The 18,293-nt window shown below is 38.5% G+C and overlaps 1 protein-coding gene across 1 annotated transcript in view; it reads right to left on the bottom strand.

The window, feature by feature from the left end:
* Positions 1-868: 868 nt before the first annotated feature.
* Positions 869-18,293, bottom strand: part of SENP6 (SUMO specific peptidase 6) — an 88,664-nt gene continuing 71,239 nt past the window's right edge. Inside the window, exons 19-24 of the mRNA XM_082480686.1 lie at positions 16,168-16,601; positions 13,014-13,117; positions 10,787-10,875; positions 8,392-8,460; positions 8,121-8,271; positions 869-3,483 (exon numbers count right to left, since the gene is read on the bottom strand). Of these exons, the coding sequence (XP_082336812.1) occupies positions 3,274-3,483; positions 8,121-8,271; positions 8,392-8,460; positions 10,787-10,875; positions 13,014-13,117; positions 16,168-16,601 (1,057 nt within the window). The 3' untranslated portion in view covers positions 869-3,273. The remainder of the gene's footprint in view (positions 3,484-8,120; positions 8,272-8,391; positions 8,461-10,786; positions 10,876-13,013; positions 13,118-16,167; positions 16,602-18,293) is intronic.

Genomic DNA, 18,293 nt, shown 5'->3' on the forward strand with positions numbered 1-18,293 from the left:
ATCTGAGTAAAAAATTACAGTGGATTTTTCATCAGAAAAGTCTAGTAGTTCACTCCAATTTCCAGAGGAGCTACGTTAATAGGAATTAAAAATCATACATGTAAAAGCTTCTGTTTCTGCTTTAGTCATTTGCTATGCAATACATAAATAAAATAAAAAAAATCAACAGCATGGTTTTCTCATCATGGTGTAAAGTCTGCTTGCTTTTTCAGCTCCTTCTTTACTGAATTTTTGGAAGTTAGATTCTTCCAGCCGAGAATGCAGTACAACCTCAAAAATCAACACCACAGTTGTTCTGTTTGAAGTCTCTGATCTTTAAAGAGTGTACTCAGTTTCTTAAGTGAGAAAAATAGGGCTGTCACAAGGGACTACTTAGATGTCTCTTCTGCTTTTGCAGCTATCCTGCAAATGTGCACCAGAAGTACATGCATTTTTTATGCTAAGTAATCTAAAACTTTTATAAGAATTCTTAACTGTTATTCTATCCGAAGTGAAAAACAATACAAACAGATACATTTAATTAGGTAGCCATCTGATACCTTACACTGCAGAACACAGCCATGCTACTCTTAAAGCATTTGTAATCTTAAATCTTATAAAGCAATATACAACTTATTCTTTCCTCAGAGTGTATGTGTTGTCATATAATCATCAAATAAACATATCTAGTCCCCAGCCCACTAACTTCCACTGAAAAAATCTGATTCAGAAAAATTCACTGGTAAAACTTGTCAGACCACAAAACACGGTAGTGTAGCTGACCATTATGTTACAAACAGACACCTAACAAGCACATGCAGTAGTGAGCTCTGTAAACCACGTCAGTAAGGTTTTAAATAACTCATTCTTAATTCTGTGGGGTTTTTTCTATTAACATCACATTTTATTAAAAAAATAAGTTTCCTATATTTAACATGTATATTAGCTTGCTGTATATGACTGAAGATCTCAAGACCTTTAACATTAAATGATAATAAATCAAACACTTTCTTCACAGCTTTGAAAAAGGGGAGGGAGGAAGAAGGGGAGGACAGGAAAGAGGAAGGAAAAGGAGGAAGCACCAGGCCATTCCTAGCAAGAGAACCAAATAGTTCTACAGCATCAAATTATGAACCTGCATCATCACAACTGTTAGAAGGAAAAGTAACTATTATATTGATCAAATTTGGATATATTCCATATAATTAGAACATACCATTGGGAAAGACTAGACTGGGAAGGAATACATTCTATTTGCAATTGTCTCTTTTCTGTATTTCCAAGAAATTCTTTTCCTTCCTTCTCTACAAGCCATCACTGATTTACTTGCGTTTGTCTATTTTACTATTCCAGTATGTCAGTTGCACTGAAGCCAGATACACAAGGCCCTGGACGGAAACAGTCTGAAACTATTTTATCTCAGATTTTCCCCAACAATGACAATAATACTGGCTGAATTTGACGGAAGAAACAACTCGGAGGTGTGCACGTTACCTATTTAACTTGTAGTCCACAAGATTTCCCCCACACACTTTCAACAAGAAATCTATGTAGAAGTCATCTCTAACAGAACGTATATACATGGTGCTTACATATTCTCCATGGGGCCCAGGGTCTACGCAAGAAGAGAGAGATGAGGGATGAACAACTCCCCTAAATCCCACGGGTTATCTGTGCAAGAGATTAACAGCCCATGGTTGTATTGCTCTACATGCAATCAATCACTCTGCCTTGGTGAGTGAACCCCCTTTTAAAACAGAGGGTTTCACAGAGAGTCGTCTGTGCAGAAATGCCCTGGCAGAAACGTCATTAGCAGCCATGTTTTCAGGGTTTAGTGAGAATGAAAACTCATGGAGAACCTGAAGTACTGGTTTAGACTTGATCTTGTGTATAAAAATTGATCTCAGGGGACACAGAGTTCACCTAACAAATCCTCTGCTGCTTCTCTTTGAGAGAAGGGAATGACAAATGACATTCCCAATAGAAAAATCAGGAAAGACTATCTGCAAGGAGAGATAGACGGTCCCTCTCTTCCCCCGACAGGTTCTTTCCTGGGAAGGGACAGTTTCTGGTTCCCTTCAAAGATATCTACATTAGTAGAACACTAGAGAGAGATATATATCCTTGCACAAACCATCTCCTACTTTCCTCATTTGACTACCAGAGCCTTTCTATAACAAGGATAAAAGGCTATGTTAGCAGTTTAAGCAATGATGGCATTTTAGATTGTTGTAAAATCAAAATACACTGGAAATATCCAAACAAATCCCAACATTAGTCTGATGCTACCTAAAGCCAAGAACAAACAAGCAAGCAATGAACACTGGTATTTTGGTTTTTTTGCGTGGATATTACAAAAAATAGTAATCGTACACTTTTTTCTTTTTAAATGTTCATTACTTAGATAAAGCACATATGAATGTAACATTCAGAATTGTAACATAGAAAATGTAACGTGGGCAATCTGCTATTCCAAGTACACTTACCAAAATACAATTTTATAATGAAGAAAGTCTCAAAATACACCTGTACAACAATTGGGATCCACAAAATATGATTTAATAGTATCACTCAAGATCACTTCATTGAAACCACTTTTATAATACTGTTTGAAAAGTAATCTCTGGTCAAAGAGCATTCTCCCCCTTTTCCTAGCTCATCCCACTAAAGCACGTGTGGAATTTTAATTGCAATGCGTATCTTTTAAAACCCCAAATCTGAAGCAGTCCTATTAACTATTACACTGCCTACACTTAGATACTGGGAGGACAGGAATCACCCTCTCTGAGGCCATGGTACATTGAGACACCCATATTATTGTTTGTAGCGCAAGCAGAATAATCTTGTAAAGGGCAACTAAATAGGGTCAAAATAGGAATTAATTATCTCACTACCAAATCGTTCCCTATGTGTTACTTAAGCCTGTAACATTACAACTTTACTGAAAAAGAAAAAGTTAACCATTTTATCCTATAAATATTTTCTTTATTTGCTTTATGTTTAGAAGTTGCTATTTAAGATCTATTAACAGAAATACATAACGAAAGCTCCCTAACAAGTGGAAAAAAAGTAATTACAAATGCTGAAAAAGTTGGCCTCATTAACATATGTACAGACTTGCTTACTTAATACACATCTTTGTGGGAATTAAATCATTTTATGACACACATTTATACAGGCATTAAACATTCCCAAGTAACTTTGAGCAGAGAATACGCCAAATCTTTAGTCTGGGCAGACAAAAATGTATATTTCAGTTTTGATTGTGGAGCTAACATGCAACAGATACAACATTCAGTCTGAGCTGCTGTTGATAAGTTGTTCTGTTTTTTCCTGCAAAGATCTTTCCATTGAACTTGGGTCCTTTTGTCCCTTCTTTTCCTTGTTCTGCTGTTCCTGCAGCTTCAGGATTATTTTTCGTATTTCTTCTCTTTTGGTTTTCATTCTTGGGCGTGGAAACCAGTCTGTTAAGTTCATTGGTAGCTCAAAACTCAGAATGGGATTCTGAAAAGAAAGGGCATTTGGATATTAAAGCAAGGAGTTATAACCTAAAAGACTGGAAAGAACTGTAGTGGGGAAAAGTACATTCTTCCTCACCTCATTCCATCAGCATGGAACAAAATTTCTACAATTTGTGTGTTTTGTACATGTACAATTAAGGTAGAATCAATCAAGCTTCAGTATACTACACAGTACCATTCATCCAGATCACAGTTCTAGTTATGGAAGTGCCCAAATAATCTACTCAGTTTGCTACAACTTTTATACAAAGTATTTGACTGCATAAACGTGTAAAATTGTTCAAATTAAAAAAAAAAGGGGGGGGGGGAGATAAAATTATTGTAATGATATAGCACATTTTTTTTAAGGACGACTAGCATAAAAATCTAGAGCTGATTAGGAATCCGTTCCTGTTCTTATAAATACCTTTAGGACCACAACCACCTAGGAAAGTTAATTTTACATTTCACCCTAAAAACAGGGCCTGTGAAAAGCCCCTGGCTACTGCCAGCCCTTTTTAGGCTTACATTTTGTTTTCTTGATAGCAGTCATTCATCCAAAGAATTAAGAGAATGATTATTATGCGACACTATCTACACCACTTCTGTGACACTACAACAATTTCACCCTAAACAAACAACAGGTTTTGGAACAGTGTTTTCTCTCGAAAGAAATTCCTCCCGTTGTGTATTGTAGTTTACATCATTAATAGGGTTACTTAACAGTGAATTATATTAATTCACTGAGCTAACGCTAGCAAGGCTGCTTGGGAAAAAACTAGTCACATTCTGCATAGGAATCACAGAATGGTCAGGGTTGGAAGGGACCTCTGGAGATCATCTAGTCCAAGCCCCCTGCCAGAGCAGAGTCACCTACAGCAGGTTGCGCAGGACGGCATCCAGGTGGACTTTGAATGTCTCCAGAGTGGGAGACTCCACAACCTCTCTGGGCAGCCTGTTCCAGTGCTCTGCCACCCTCAAAGTAAAGAAGTTCCTCCTCATGTTTAGGTGGAACTTCCTATGCTCAAGTTTGTGCCCATTACCTCTTGTCCTATTACTGGGCAGCACTGAAAAAAGACTGGTCCCATCCCCCGGCACTCTCCCTTTAAGTATTTATAAGCATTAATAAGATCCCCCCTTCAATCTTCTTTTCTCAAGACTAAAAAGACCCAAGTGTCTCAGCCTTTCCTTATAGGAGAGATGTTCTAATCCCCTAATCATCTTAGTAGCCCTTTGCTAGACCCTCTCCAGCAGATCCCTGTCTTTCTTGAACTGGGGAGCCCAGAACTGGACACAGTACTCCAGATGTGGCCTCACCAGGGCAGAGTAGAGGGGGAGGATGACCTCCCTCGACCTGCTGGCCACACTCTTCTTGATGCACCCCAGGATACCATTGGCCTTCTAGGCCACCAGGGCACATTGCTGGCTCATGGTCATCCTGCTGTCCACCAGGACTCCTAGGTCCCTTTCCACAGAGCTGCCCTCAAGGAGGTCAGCCCCCAACCTGTACTGATGCATGGGGTTATTCCACCCCAGGTGCAGTACCCTACACTTGCCCTTGTTGAATTTCATAAGGTTTCTCTCTGCCCAACTCTCCAGCCTGTCCAGGTCACGCTGTAAAGCAGCACAGCCTTCTGGTGTGTCAGCCACTCCTCCCAGTTTTGTATCATCAGCTAACTTGCTGATGGTACACTCTATCCCTTCATCTACGTCATTGATAAATACATTGAACAGGACTGGAACCAGTACTGACCCCTGAGGGACACCACTTGTTACTGACCTCCAACTAGACTCTGCACCACTAACCACAACCCTCTGAGCTTTATCTGTCAGCCAGTTCTCAATCCACCCCACTGTCCATTCATCTAACCCACACTTCCTAAGCTTGCCTATGAGGATGATGTGGGAGACCATGTTGAACACCTTGCTGAAGCCAAGGTAGACAACCTCCACTGCCTTCCCCTCATCCACCCATCCAGTCACCCCATCATAGAAGGCTATCAGATTAGTCAGATGTGACTTCCCCTTGGTGAATCCGTGTTGAGTACTTCTGATAACCTTCTTTTCTTCCAGGTGCTTTGGGATGACACCCAGAACAAGCTGTTCCATCATCTTTCCAGGGATGGAGGTGAGGCTGACCGGCTTGTAGTTTCCCAGTTCATCCTTCTTGCCCTTTTTGAAGACTGGAGTGACATTGGCTTTCCTCCAGTCCTCAGGCACCTCACCTGTTCTCGAGGACCTTTCAATGATGATGGAGAGCAGCCCAGCAATGACTTCCCCTAGCTCCCTCAGCACTCGAGGGTGCATCCCATCGGGCCCCATGGACTTGTGGATATCCAGTTTATCTAACTGATCTCTAACTTGTTCCTCATCAACCAAGGGAAAGTCTTGCTTCCTCCAGACTTTCTATGTTACTCGCAAACTCTGGGTCTCCTGAGGACTGGCCTGAGCACTGAAGACAGAAGCAAAGGCGGCATTCAGCAACTCCGCCTTCTCTGCATCATCTGTCACCACAGCACCCGTCTCGTTCAACAGCTGGCCCACATTTTCCCTAGTTTTCCTTTTGTCTCCTTTATACTTAAAGAAACCCTTCCTATTGGCCTTGACATCCCTTGCCAGGAACACGTCAGTGCTTAATGTCATACTAGCTACATTACTCCACATCCAAACAGAACATCAATTAGATAATACAGCAATAAAAAAAGCCACCTGTGTTGAACTGACTTTGCTAATGAAGCTATTGAATACCAGCAGCAAGTAGACTTCAGAAGAATAACACTAAAGATGCAGAAAATCATGAGCAAAACCTGAATCGGTTTTCCATTGTTTCAATTACAAAACAGACCATTAAAAAAAAAAAAAAAAATTAGTGTGTTTACCAAAACCAGAAAGATATTTATTCTGAACACATCCTTAACTAGGGTTTGTTGTTGTTGTTGTTCAGTTTGGGGAAGAAAAGCAGGGATACAGGCCAGTCGCCAGTTGTGCACATATTCTCCTGCCACAGAGCTTCCCTCTTGCTTTTCAAGTTCTGTTGTCGTGAACTGACGTTCCCCATTCCCTCACCAAAGCCCCGGCTCCCGCTGCCCGACCTTTCGGGCCGGCAGCCGGCCGTGTCTGCAGGCGGAGCCCGTCCGCAGGCGGCCCCTGGCGGCGACAGCCACGTCCCGGGCCGCCGGGCTGAGCCGGCCCCGCCACGGGCCGCGCATCTGGCAGGTCAGAGCTGTCCCCCAGAGCCGATGGGCAAAGCTTGGAGGGAGGGCTGAAAAACTACCTGCTGTGACAGCTGACAGGTATGCTCCTTATCATGCTACCCACTCTGTCAAATGAGTCTTGAGTTTAAAAACACACGTCATTATTTTAACCCTTATTATTAAAAAGAATATTTGAAATAAATCCACAAAGATGTGCCTGAATAGTCCACAAACATCAAGTTAAGCACCTCATCCCACATACTCCCCATTCAGTTTGTACAGCTGCTGAAAACCATGAGACACTGCAATTTTTCAAACACATTAGCAGCCAAAATTATTACTTCAATAACCGTAAGACAGTCAAGTACTGCGCAGGTAGTACAGGTCTTCCTTTCCCGCTAGTGTTACTTCTGAGAATACCCTGTGATTTGCTATCTGACACATCAACATGCCATCCCTGTTCCCCAGCAGCCAAAGCCGCCGCATACTGCAAGACCAGCCAGGACAAGGGATTTGGCCTGACATAATTCAGCAATCAATTTGCAAGAAGGAAGGGGCTAAGATTATTAAAACTCAGTTGCTCCTCATATCCCCTGGGTACAAAAAGGAAGCACTTGAGGATGGCTCTAAGCTCGCAAGGGCTCAGTGGTAAAGCAAAAAAGCTTTTGGCTTCGATTTGCATGAATGCACTCTGCTAAAGCCCCACTGCTCTCGTGTGAAGTATGAACGAGGAGAAGAAACCACTGGCTTTCTCAGGCAAGGTTAGTTACCAGAGTTTAGGAACAGTGCTCAAGTACTATGGACTGTAAACAGAGTTAGTGTCCTATGCAGGCAACACCTCACTTGACCATCATTTCTCCTCCCAACCCAGACCTGAAGGTGCTAACGCCTCCTCCACTTGTGAAAGGAGCTGTAACTTGAAGATCCAGACAGTTAAAGTAAGATTTTAACCAATTTCAATGGAATCAAAATTTGGCATTTAACTGAAGTGATTCCACTTACATGTTTTAATGCAAGTTAAAAAAACCTAGCTGTATCATATTAATAAATTTATTCAGAGTGACATTTCTTAGGGAAAAAAGAACAAGATTTTTGTACTGCATCTTTAGTTTAGAATACAAACTCAAATTTGAACTCTGTTTCTTACCGGGTAATCTTATAGTGCATACCCTTTAAAAACACAAAGAAAGACACTAATTATATTTTCTTAACATCCTCTCAGAAAATTCCACAGCTTCCGATTTCTGATACATGTGTGCAACTAATAATGACAACTAGTTTCTTTTCCAAAACAAATTATTATGTATATTAGTGTATAAATTAGTTTATAATGCACAATCTAATAAATAGGTATGAGCTAAACTAGAGAGCCTTTTATTATTGTAATAGATCATATTTGATTGCTGCAGGAGACCCAAAAAATAGTTACACAAACAGGTATACATACCTCAAAAAAGCTCTCCACATACTGCAGTATGTACACTCCACAATCACTGAAGTTGTTCTGTTGTGGCACTTTCGGGTTGGAACCTTTCATGACATCTTTGGAAAAGCTTCTTTTGTTGCCTTTCCTGACTTCCCATTCCACCTCTAAATATCTATGATAAAAGACCATGCAAATTCAAACTTTCATTTTCTTGCAGAATTTTGGGGAAAACAAAAAAGAAAAGAAAAAAAAAAGGAAACCAACAACCCAAACCCCCAGATACGAAACTTACTCTCTTAGTGTTTTCACAACATTTGACCGGGAAGGGCCTCTCAGTGAGTCCATAAGCAAAATGCAGGGCCTAAGAGAGAATACAGTTTTTAAGTACACAATATTTAACAGCAGTTTGGAAAACACAATGCTACACAGCTAGCTAGCTATGAAATAAATTGTGGGGTGACCTGGAACAAAACTAGATTAATACCACGAAGCGTTACCCGAGCTGCTGTAATCCCCTAACTGGGCAGCTAAATGCTAAGTTGTCTTTAGATTTAACCATACAGTAAGTACAGAGAACTTCGGAATACACTTAGAAAATATAGTATTGTCGGATTGAAAGCATTTGTTACAGTCTAAGTCTAGCTGCCTGAAACCTCCTCGGGTGTCTCATGCTCTTTTAGATGCACAGGTATCTGGAACACCAGCAAGAGACCAGCAAGTGAGGCACAGCACCCATACACATCCTTCTGGAGTACAGATGGGACAGTCCACAGCCCCTAAGAAGACACTAGGTATGCGTGTTCAAGAAGAGATCCCAACCAATGAATCTGAAATCTACCCGATAGTTACCCACAAAACACACATGTACTCTATTTCACAGACTTTAGAAAAATAACATGTCCATAAACAAACATTTTCTGGAGAACCAAGTCTGCTTGAACAGTCTCTTGCACATTACGGGTGCTTACATCCTATCACTAGATCTAGAGGGTACTTTTTGATTGCTACCTTTGCAGTAGCTATAAACATAACAACCATATCAGCTGCTGTATAGCCAACAGCTGGATTTATACATCAACGCTGACTCATACCAGAGTTCAGAATCTCAGCCTAAGATGTAAGATGTATTTTGAGGGATAAATGGGATGCAGATCGCTTTTCATAAAGCTCTGCTTTCTCTTTGCTAACAGTAACACATGTGCATTCAGACAAGGTGTCTTTTAAAGAAACTGCAAACTAGTAAATTCAGACCAAATACCTGCATGCATTTATGTATAGGTTTGTTTGCATTTATAAACTATTTTACATGCATGCAATTTTTTAGGCATAAGCATATAATCACTTGAATAATGTTTGGTTTTACTTGTACTTGTTTTAATTTCTAACAAAAGAAAGTTATTATTTACATAGGCAATGCTCTTTAAAAATACACAAGCCAGTGCTTTGGAGGATGGGGCAGAGGGGGAAAGAAGTGAAAGTTTTTTCAAGGTAATTTTTTCATATAGAAGTAATTAAAAAATATGCTAATAGTAAATATTTAAGTACCCTTAATGACTTTTGATACTTAAATGTCCAAGATCTTATGAAATCTCATGGTTAGATTAAAACAATGTCTGCTGGAAAGTATTATGTACAGATAATCCATCATCAGAATGAGACAAATTTAGCCAAGATATAATCAGAAGTTCATAAATGTGCTTAAAACTCACAACACAGATGGATTTTTACCCTTTCATGAAAACATATGACGAACAATTCATACACATTCCATATCTTGTATAAATATATAATGTTATCCCGCACGATAAGAATGTATTGTGAAAGCCTTTACCTTTCTAGTAACCATTATATTCACAAAGAAGGAAATATAAAAACAGATAAATTGGGGAAAAAATACAAACGAAATTGTGAAGACAGCAATACTAGTAACAATATTTCTAGATTTGGAATCATGCATTTTGGTCACACCAAAATGCAAGCAACTGCAGTCAATGATTATAAATAAGTAATTTCTGCATTTCAAACATAAAAAAAATAAATTTTAAGAGTTTTAAAATCCAAAACAGGTAAAAAGGTAAAAAAAAAAAAAGTAACTGAATTTAGTACTGGGGACTATTCTTATTAGACAAAAAAGGAATAATGCTAAGAACAGAGAGAGAAAAAAAAGAATACTACTAAGATTAGAAGGAGACAATAAAGAGAAACAGCTAGAACCCATTTAGAAATGGGAGCAAGTAAATGGGAGCAAGTAAAATTATTCCCATTTTCCTGTACTAATTTGAGTAGTGACAGGTTTTCTTTAGTAGTAATTTAATTATTTTCATCTAAAGGCATTTTTTTTTTAATATAGAAGGATACATTTAAACATGCTTCTGCACCTTCTTTTTGTAGGAATCTAAGTGCAGGATATCAAAGACCAGCCTTATTTGAAGAAACGATCTTCAATTGCCTGAAGCAGCACACAAGCTTAACAGAAACCCAAAAAGCTTCACTCATACTGTCATTCATTAAATTTTCGGCTCACTGAAGATGTTGATACTACAAAGTACAAAATTCTTTCTCAAACACTAATCAAACATGCTCATTAAAGTGTTTGAAGACTGATGTATGACCATTTCCCATAATTACTGTCATTTAAAGTCCATAAACTTTTATGGAATTTCCATTTTAACTGTTTTAATACTTACTGTTTGCAGATAGTAGGCTTCAGGTGCCATTGTCCCATTTCTGAATTACAGTTATCATCTACAAGGCCACCATCATCACTACTGTCTTCCTACAGAGGCAACACATTTATAGGTGTTTAAAAGCTAATACTGTTTTTCAAACAGATGCAAAAGACACTATTGCTTTACTCACCATTTTTAACCAAGACCAGTAACATAAGTTTAATAAAGAAGTGGTAGCCTTAATCTGAAACCATTCATTGTTTGTAAAGTTTGCATTACCAACTTTTAGTCACACAGTTTCTCAAATCCATGCTGGAATGACACGGAGTGCACAGTGCTATTTATTTAATGACTGCCAAAACTAGAAAAAAACCTGCAACTGACACTTCCAAAGCATTCCTGGCTTAAAAGAGGTGCATCTCCATTACTTGGTTATAATCCAAATTATCAGTACTGTCACTTGCTAGTGATTACTAGAAACTTGCTTGGCGGTTTCATGTATGTTATATTGTAGATGGAATGAGACAAAATATGCAATGTACTCAGCAGGAAAATTTGATCTTTGTTCCAGAACGCACCAACTTGGTCCTTAGGGCAAGGGAAATTAAACCGCTGTGATATATATCATGGGTTGCAAAAACAGTCATGTCACAAACGTAGAAATATCCTTTGACTTCAATATTGATTGCTATGAAGGATATGGAAGTTGTATTAAGAAAACCACTAAGTTCTTGTATCTAAAAGTAACCAAATGATCCATGGTCTTACCCTTGTACTGAGTTCACTATTACTACCACAGACCATTGCGTTATAGGGAAACGGATGCTTTCCAAAAAATGGGAACCCACATATCAGCATGACTTGTGAAATTTTTGGTGAGAATTATGTACACTTCACTAACACACAGGATCCTATGACTGAAATCCTCATGCTGGATCATGAGGATGTTACCATATTAAAAACTACTGCCTAATTCCTAATACACTTGCTTCTGTTGCAGCCTCAACTCCATTTTTGGCAGGTGCGAAGGTGCACTCAGCCTGTCACGGCCTACCATTTCCATACTTGCTTTGTGTATTCTAGAAGGTATCAGTGACAGCTTCAGCCTGATTTAAGTTCTAAGCTACAACACAACCAGGGAACTTGGCATCTTTTCCTCATGGAACACAGCTGGCCATGCACTTTCTTCCCTGCCTTCAAGCCATGTAGGTTGGAAACTCTCTACTACTCATTCTCCATCTTCAGGGAACTCTAACTGCTACAAAATAGGCAGAAAGGCACTTCAACCAAGTGCGAAACACAGAACGTTTGAGGAAGTGGCAGGACAGAGGAGGTGGGTTGAGTCTGTACGAAAAGCATAGTAAGGTTTCCACATAAACCGGAGCTTTTATATGTGTGCACACACATACATATTATTTGGAAGCCATTACAAATAGCTGCAGACTTTGGAAAATAATTGTTTGTTCTGGACTCAAAGGTCAAAACCAGATAATTCCTAGCCCATATATTTGATAGCCTCTGAGATTCTTTATTTTGGACAACTTGGAGTCATACACCTGGAACACAAACAGGAAGGCCAATTAGGAAGAGTAAATATGTAACTCCTAGCTTGTCACATTTAACTTACACTGTAGAGGCAATGGGGCTATGGAATAATGCCCTCATACCCAGTAGTGAGTCAGTAAAGGACATGTTAATGATCAGTCTTTCCACAGCTGTAAAATCTAATTGTCTTCCAATTTGAACAAGGACACTACTTGATTATAAATCCATGTCGTTTAAATTTGATTAGGAGACGCACCAATGAAACAAACCAGCAGAGTAGCACCTACTTACAAATGTGTCTGTTTATGTCCGGGAAACGCAGCTGAAAGAAGAGTAACTTGTTCTTGGGTCTGGTAGATAAGCGTGGGGGTGGGGGAGATGAAAGATCGAAACGTGTTGACTTTCAGAGTTTCCACTAAAATTATTGTGTAATATTGTCACTATGCAAGAGATTCACAAAATTAAATGCAGGATCAGTACAGCAGTGTCCTATTAAACAGTTTAATGAACGAATGTACAATCCTCTCCTGTTAGATAATTTGCAAATTTTTGTTGGTAACCAGTGCTTTGGATTTGACACTTGTAAAGATAACTACCTTTAGGCAATGCATATTTACAATGTGTATACAGCTTCTAAGCTGCCTATTCAAAATACAACACAACAGTTAGCACTCCCAAATAAAACTGCTAAATTCTTTACCTGGTTATCTTGGTCTTCAGAAAAATCTATAAGCTCATCTTCATTTAGCTTACTGCCATCAGCTGAGTCTTCGCTATAGTTTAGCCTGATTTTGTGTAATCCATCTGTATCAATCATAGACAGTAGTATATTTAAACATCAAATACTATGTCATCATTGAAGACCAAACTCATTTTAAATACCTCAGATTTCCTCACGATTGTTCACAATAACTGTGATGCAACTGACATATTTTATTCATGCATATGAACAAAAGTGAAAACTTTCTTCTAAGTAACAGCAGATACTGTTCCTTATTTTGTGAAAAGCTGAAGTAAGTTCTAGAGACCTAGACTAAAATCCACCATGAAATTACCCTGTAGTTCCATGAAGTCTTTGCAACAGTATAAATTGGTACTGCTACCAAAAGGAGCAGTCTCATTTGGTCCCTAATATAACTGTTTATTCCCATCCCTAGCTGGTTCCTTCCATCGCTCCAGATACATCCACACACTGGACCAGACTGAGAAAGTCAGTCACAAGCTTATTCTTTAACTTGAACAATTTCTTTGATCAGATTCACTGTGCAGTTATATGAAGACTTGTGCTGGTAAAAGGGAAAAGGCAGCTTTGGAACATGCTGCTAGGGAAGGGAAAATGCAGGATGAGCTCTCCTGGGAGCAGCAGCTTAGAAATGTTTGTGAAACTTCACTGTTTGCTACATAAAAAGAGTATCTGTGAATTCACTCCCTACCCCCTCTACATATTTAGTCACTTGGGAAACAGCATCAGAAGAAATAATGAACTTTATAGCTATACCAGTGAAAGATGTAGATACAGACAGCTACAGGCTCACTTAGTCTTACTATTGTACCATGCAAGACTTCAGAACAGACTTTGAGAAGAAAAACAATAAGCTACATGGAAATAAGTTAAAAAATAGTAAAGTGCCAGCAAAACCTGAAATCTTCATAAGAAAGCTTTTCCTAGAAAAGGGCTATATAATATACCTAAACAATCACAAAAATAAAAGCGTTGGTTATGCTGTCACTGGAGGATTTATTACTTATTAAAGAAAACCAGGACTTCTGTAAGAAGAGTAAAGAGGGCAATGAACTAGCTAATGGAAAAAATGGAGACGACCTGCATTTGAGAATACTTCAACAGAAAAGTTGAAGTAACACTTTGGAAAGAGGTTACCAGTGGAGTTCCACTGGGACAAACTTGGGAATTAGTCTTACTCAGTATCTTTGAAAAGACCTTAGCACAAGAAGTAGGGCATATACTAATGTGACTTATTGCTGACAGATTAAAAAAATAAGAAGTGGTATCAAGAAGAATCACATCTCATACAAGAATTGAGCAATAAAAAAAGGATTATTTAAGTAATTAAAAAATACATATTTGGGGTGATTTCTTCAAAGTTATTTAGCTATCAACTCCTACTGATTTACAAGTCCAACACCAGGATTTAGCTTGAGATCAAGACATCTAAGTTTAGGCTCCCATGTAGAGTAGGCATCTAGGGTCTCACAATGTTAAGTGGAGACCATACTCAGAGCAGAGAGCTACTCAACTAAACAGCTATTCTGCGTCTGCTTTAGGATGAGCAGAGGAGGTCTCTTGGTTTCATTGACTATACCATCAAAGAAGCACCTGCTGTCTTTTGAGATATCCTAGGATATCCAGGACACACATATGGATTTGGCAGAGTCAAGACCCACACCCTTTTTGAGCAACAGCTGAAGGCTGGGCAGAAAACTCAAGGCCTACATCCCCATCTTCCATCTGTTTGAAACGGAAGTTTAGATACATACTGCATCTAAATTTAGCTACCTAAACATAGGCTTAGTGTCAATCCCAAATTGAATCTCACCCCTCAACCAGGACTGCGACCCATAAGAATGTCTGCATTAATGAAAGGGTGCATCCTCTGCAATAGCTGAGCAAGAGAGTCTGGGTGTTTTAGTCAGCAACAGAAGAATGACCATCAGCCAATAATACAATGCAGCCATAAAAAAAAAAGAAATGTAAACCCAGCAAAAATATGTCATAAAGTACGTTCCAACTAATTACAGACAAGTAACAGCAGCATCATCCAAGACTCAAGACCTTATCATACCCCAGCAATATCATAAAAAGTAAGTCACACATACAGTGAAAAATAAATTTTAAAAAGTGCAGATCTACGCACACCCCCAGTCCCTGCCCCCACCCCGGACCTTCTAGGAGAAGTGACAATGTTATCACAAATTAATAAATATAAATTAGAAAGTAGGAGAATGCTTATACCCACAAAGATATTAAATTTGTAATGGCCTGAAGGATACAGACAGACCATATGATTGATAATATTTTCAGATTTGTACTATAAGCGATGCAATTACTTATTGTGTAAATTAAGTCAGTAGGAATATTATCTGACTAAAGTAAAAGTTTTTGCATGACCAGATGTTTTGTCGTCTATGCCTCAAGGGAATCCAAACCTTGCAGTGAGCAGAGAAAACAATCTTTTCCTAATTCCTTCATATGCCTTTAAAAGTATGTCAGCTCCTTTGTTCACTTTAGTACAAACACTGTTCGAGATCACTGAAATCAGCCTCCACAGCACTGATGCATGGAGAAAGCCTCTCTAAACGTAACACAGAGGTAACGCGCGAGATTTTTTTATTATTATTATTTCTTCTTACTCTTTTTACATACCTTTTTATCAGGATATTAAAGAATTAATGGTGTTGAAGCAAAACTTCAAATACCAGAAGACACTGGAATTAAGGTTGCTCACACAATCGTAATTCAGTTCCCCCATGAACATACATTATGAGGATCCATGGTCAACTACTATTCTTTCCTTAACAATTACAGTGTTAAGTGATCCAAAGTGATAGCTACAAAATGATTTTGTGTGGAAAAAAAAAAAAGGTCACACAACTGAAAAATTAATCCGATTTAGGAACAGAGTGTTTTATCTCCAGCCCTTTGCCATGAGAGTTACGTCAACAGTCACAAAAACATTTTATATGCAATGGCTATAAATTACTTATATTGCAAGCAACCAAACTTCAGCCACATACTCAACTTTCAAAATATGAAGTTTATACAATTGCAAAAGTAGTAACAGAAGTGAAATCTCCAATTTTTTCATTAAAAAAGTGCGTATTATTAAATTACATACCCATAGATTGGCTAGCAGTTGTGAATTCACCCTGTATACCATTTTTGTCCGAAGTCCTATGGTCTAGTTTATGGCATGCTGATTCCACAGCGTTAGGTTCTTCCACATCACTGTCTATTTGATTTAGTTTTTTGAAAGCAATTTTTCCCCTACAAGGACTTCTTCTACAACATGAAGACTCACTGTCCTCTGTTTCAGTGTTTGGGTCAATTAAAGCTGTATTATACTTTTTGGTCAATGTCTTCTTTACTGTGGACTTGGAAGGTGAATTTTGTGCATCTAATTCATTTGGCAAAGGAGATGGTGTGTTGGTCTCTCCATCTGAAGAGGAAGATTTTATCTGTGTTGTAGCATTTTCATGATAGTGGGGATTTGGTTCATATTTGGGTTTTTCTAAACCAGGAAAACAGATGACAGCCAAAAACCAGTGGGCACTGCAAAGGAAAAAAATACAATAAATACCAGTAAAAAAGACATTAAAAACTAGTAATTACAATAATGCTCACAGTTAAACACTGAGTGTGTGCGCAAACACACACAAAAAACCAAACCCTGCCTCCCACAGTTATCAAAGATAGCTGTTCACTCTTCTGAGCAGGTTTTACTCAAGCCTTCATAATCTTCTCTGAAGGTAAGATCACTCCATGCAAGTAGTCACCAACAAATTAATTAATAGGATGCAGTTAGTTGAAAACAGGTGCTGTCTAAATATTTATTTCAGTTCGCTCGTGCTTTATACATTCTTTCTTCCTTCTTTGAATTAAATCTTGTTTCTTTTTTAACATTTTCTTTATCACTGCATGAATTGGAGATTGTGTAGTTCATGTTTTATGGCTGTATAAAGTTTTCTAGTAGTACAGCACTAGCAACACAAATAGTCAGATCTAATGGTATAGCTGAATTGCCTGTATTCTTCCGACTATGAGATCTTCCAATTGTATATAACACTTCAACTTCACATTTTAAATAAATCTTGTCAATAGTGAATGAAAAAAGGGGAGAAACGAGTGTTTGTAATGCCATCACAACGACTGTGTTGTCCTCCTCACCCTTCACAGAACTGACATTCTAACCCTTTCAGGATCAGAAATATTTATATGCCCCAACATAAAATAAGATAGGAGATACGTTTTGCCCCAGTTTCTTCCTTCTCTCCTTGCCTCTTCAGACTTAACTGACTTGCCACTCAACCAGAAATGGAGCAGCAGAAAATTCAGGGATTGAGGCATTGCAAGTAGGTATCAACTGACCTGATTTAGAAATTTTCACTTGTGAAACCACATTCCAATACGTTTTATAAAAAAGAAAAAACAGTAGGTAAAAATGCATGTCTAACTGACGTACTAAAAAATTAGACAATTATGAAGCCTAAACTCCATCAAAACTCTATGGCAGTTACAGTAAGCGGCCTTTGAAAGCAGCATGTGAAGTATGGAGGCATTTTGTCTTGAATGATTCACCACACCTAGTTAATGAATATATTAAGTATTGCCAAACCCGGAAATTTGTGTGTGCTCTATTAATATAGGCTTTATGTACCAATTATGTAAATAGATGAGCAAATTAACCTGGATCTAAAACAGAAATAGCTTGTAACTTTTAAAAGAACAACCTGTTTCCATTGGAGACTTAAACAAAAAGGACTCTACTGCCAAAGGACGCTGATGCAGTCACGATTAAATTAGCCATATTGTTCTGAAGTTAACTCTCCCCTAGATTCATCCTGCCCACCTCCAGTTATTGCAGTTTGACAACTTGTTAGATGATGAGCCCGCATTCCCTAAACTAGTGCTTATGGGAGAGTCTGGAAAGACTTTCTGGAAGTAGATACTGAAGTCCAGCAACTCCAAAGCAGTCATTTCTACAACCAGATGCCAGAATAAACAGCTATGTCCTGAAAGAAATAAAAGCATCGCTCTAGGCAGCACAGGAGAAATGTTATCAGCAACAACCATTTGCAGCATTCCTATAATGTGAGAGAAGCTCTCAAGTCTTCTCAAACCCTAGAATAATTTGTTTCACATATTACTTAAATTTGAGACACAAAGAAGCAGAAGAAACTCTGAGACTAGTTCTTAACCAAACTAATTTTGCCACACATTAAGGTTTGACACCTTTTATAAATA

The sequence above is a fragment of the Vanellus vanellus genome (assembly GCF_965231255.1).
Source record: "Vanellus vanellus genome assembly, chromosome: 3".
NCBI lineage: Eukaryota > Metazoa > Chordata > Aves > Charadriiformes > Charadriidae > Vanellus > Vanellus vanellus.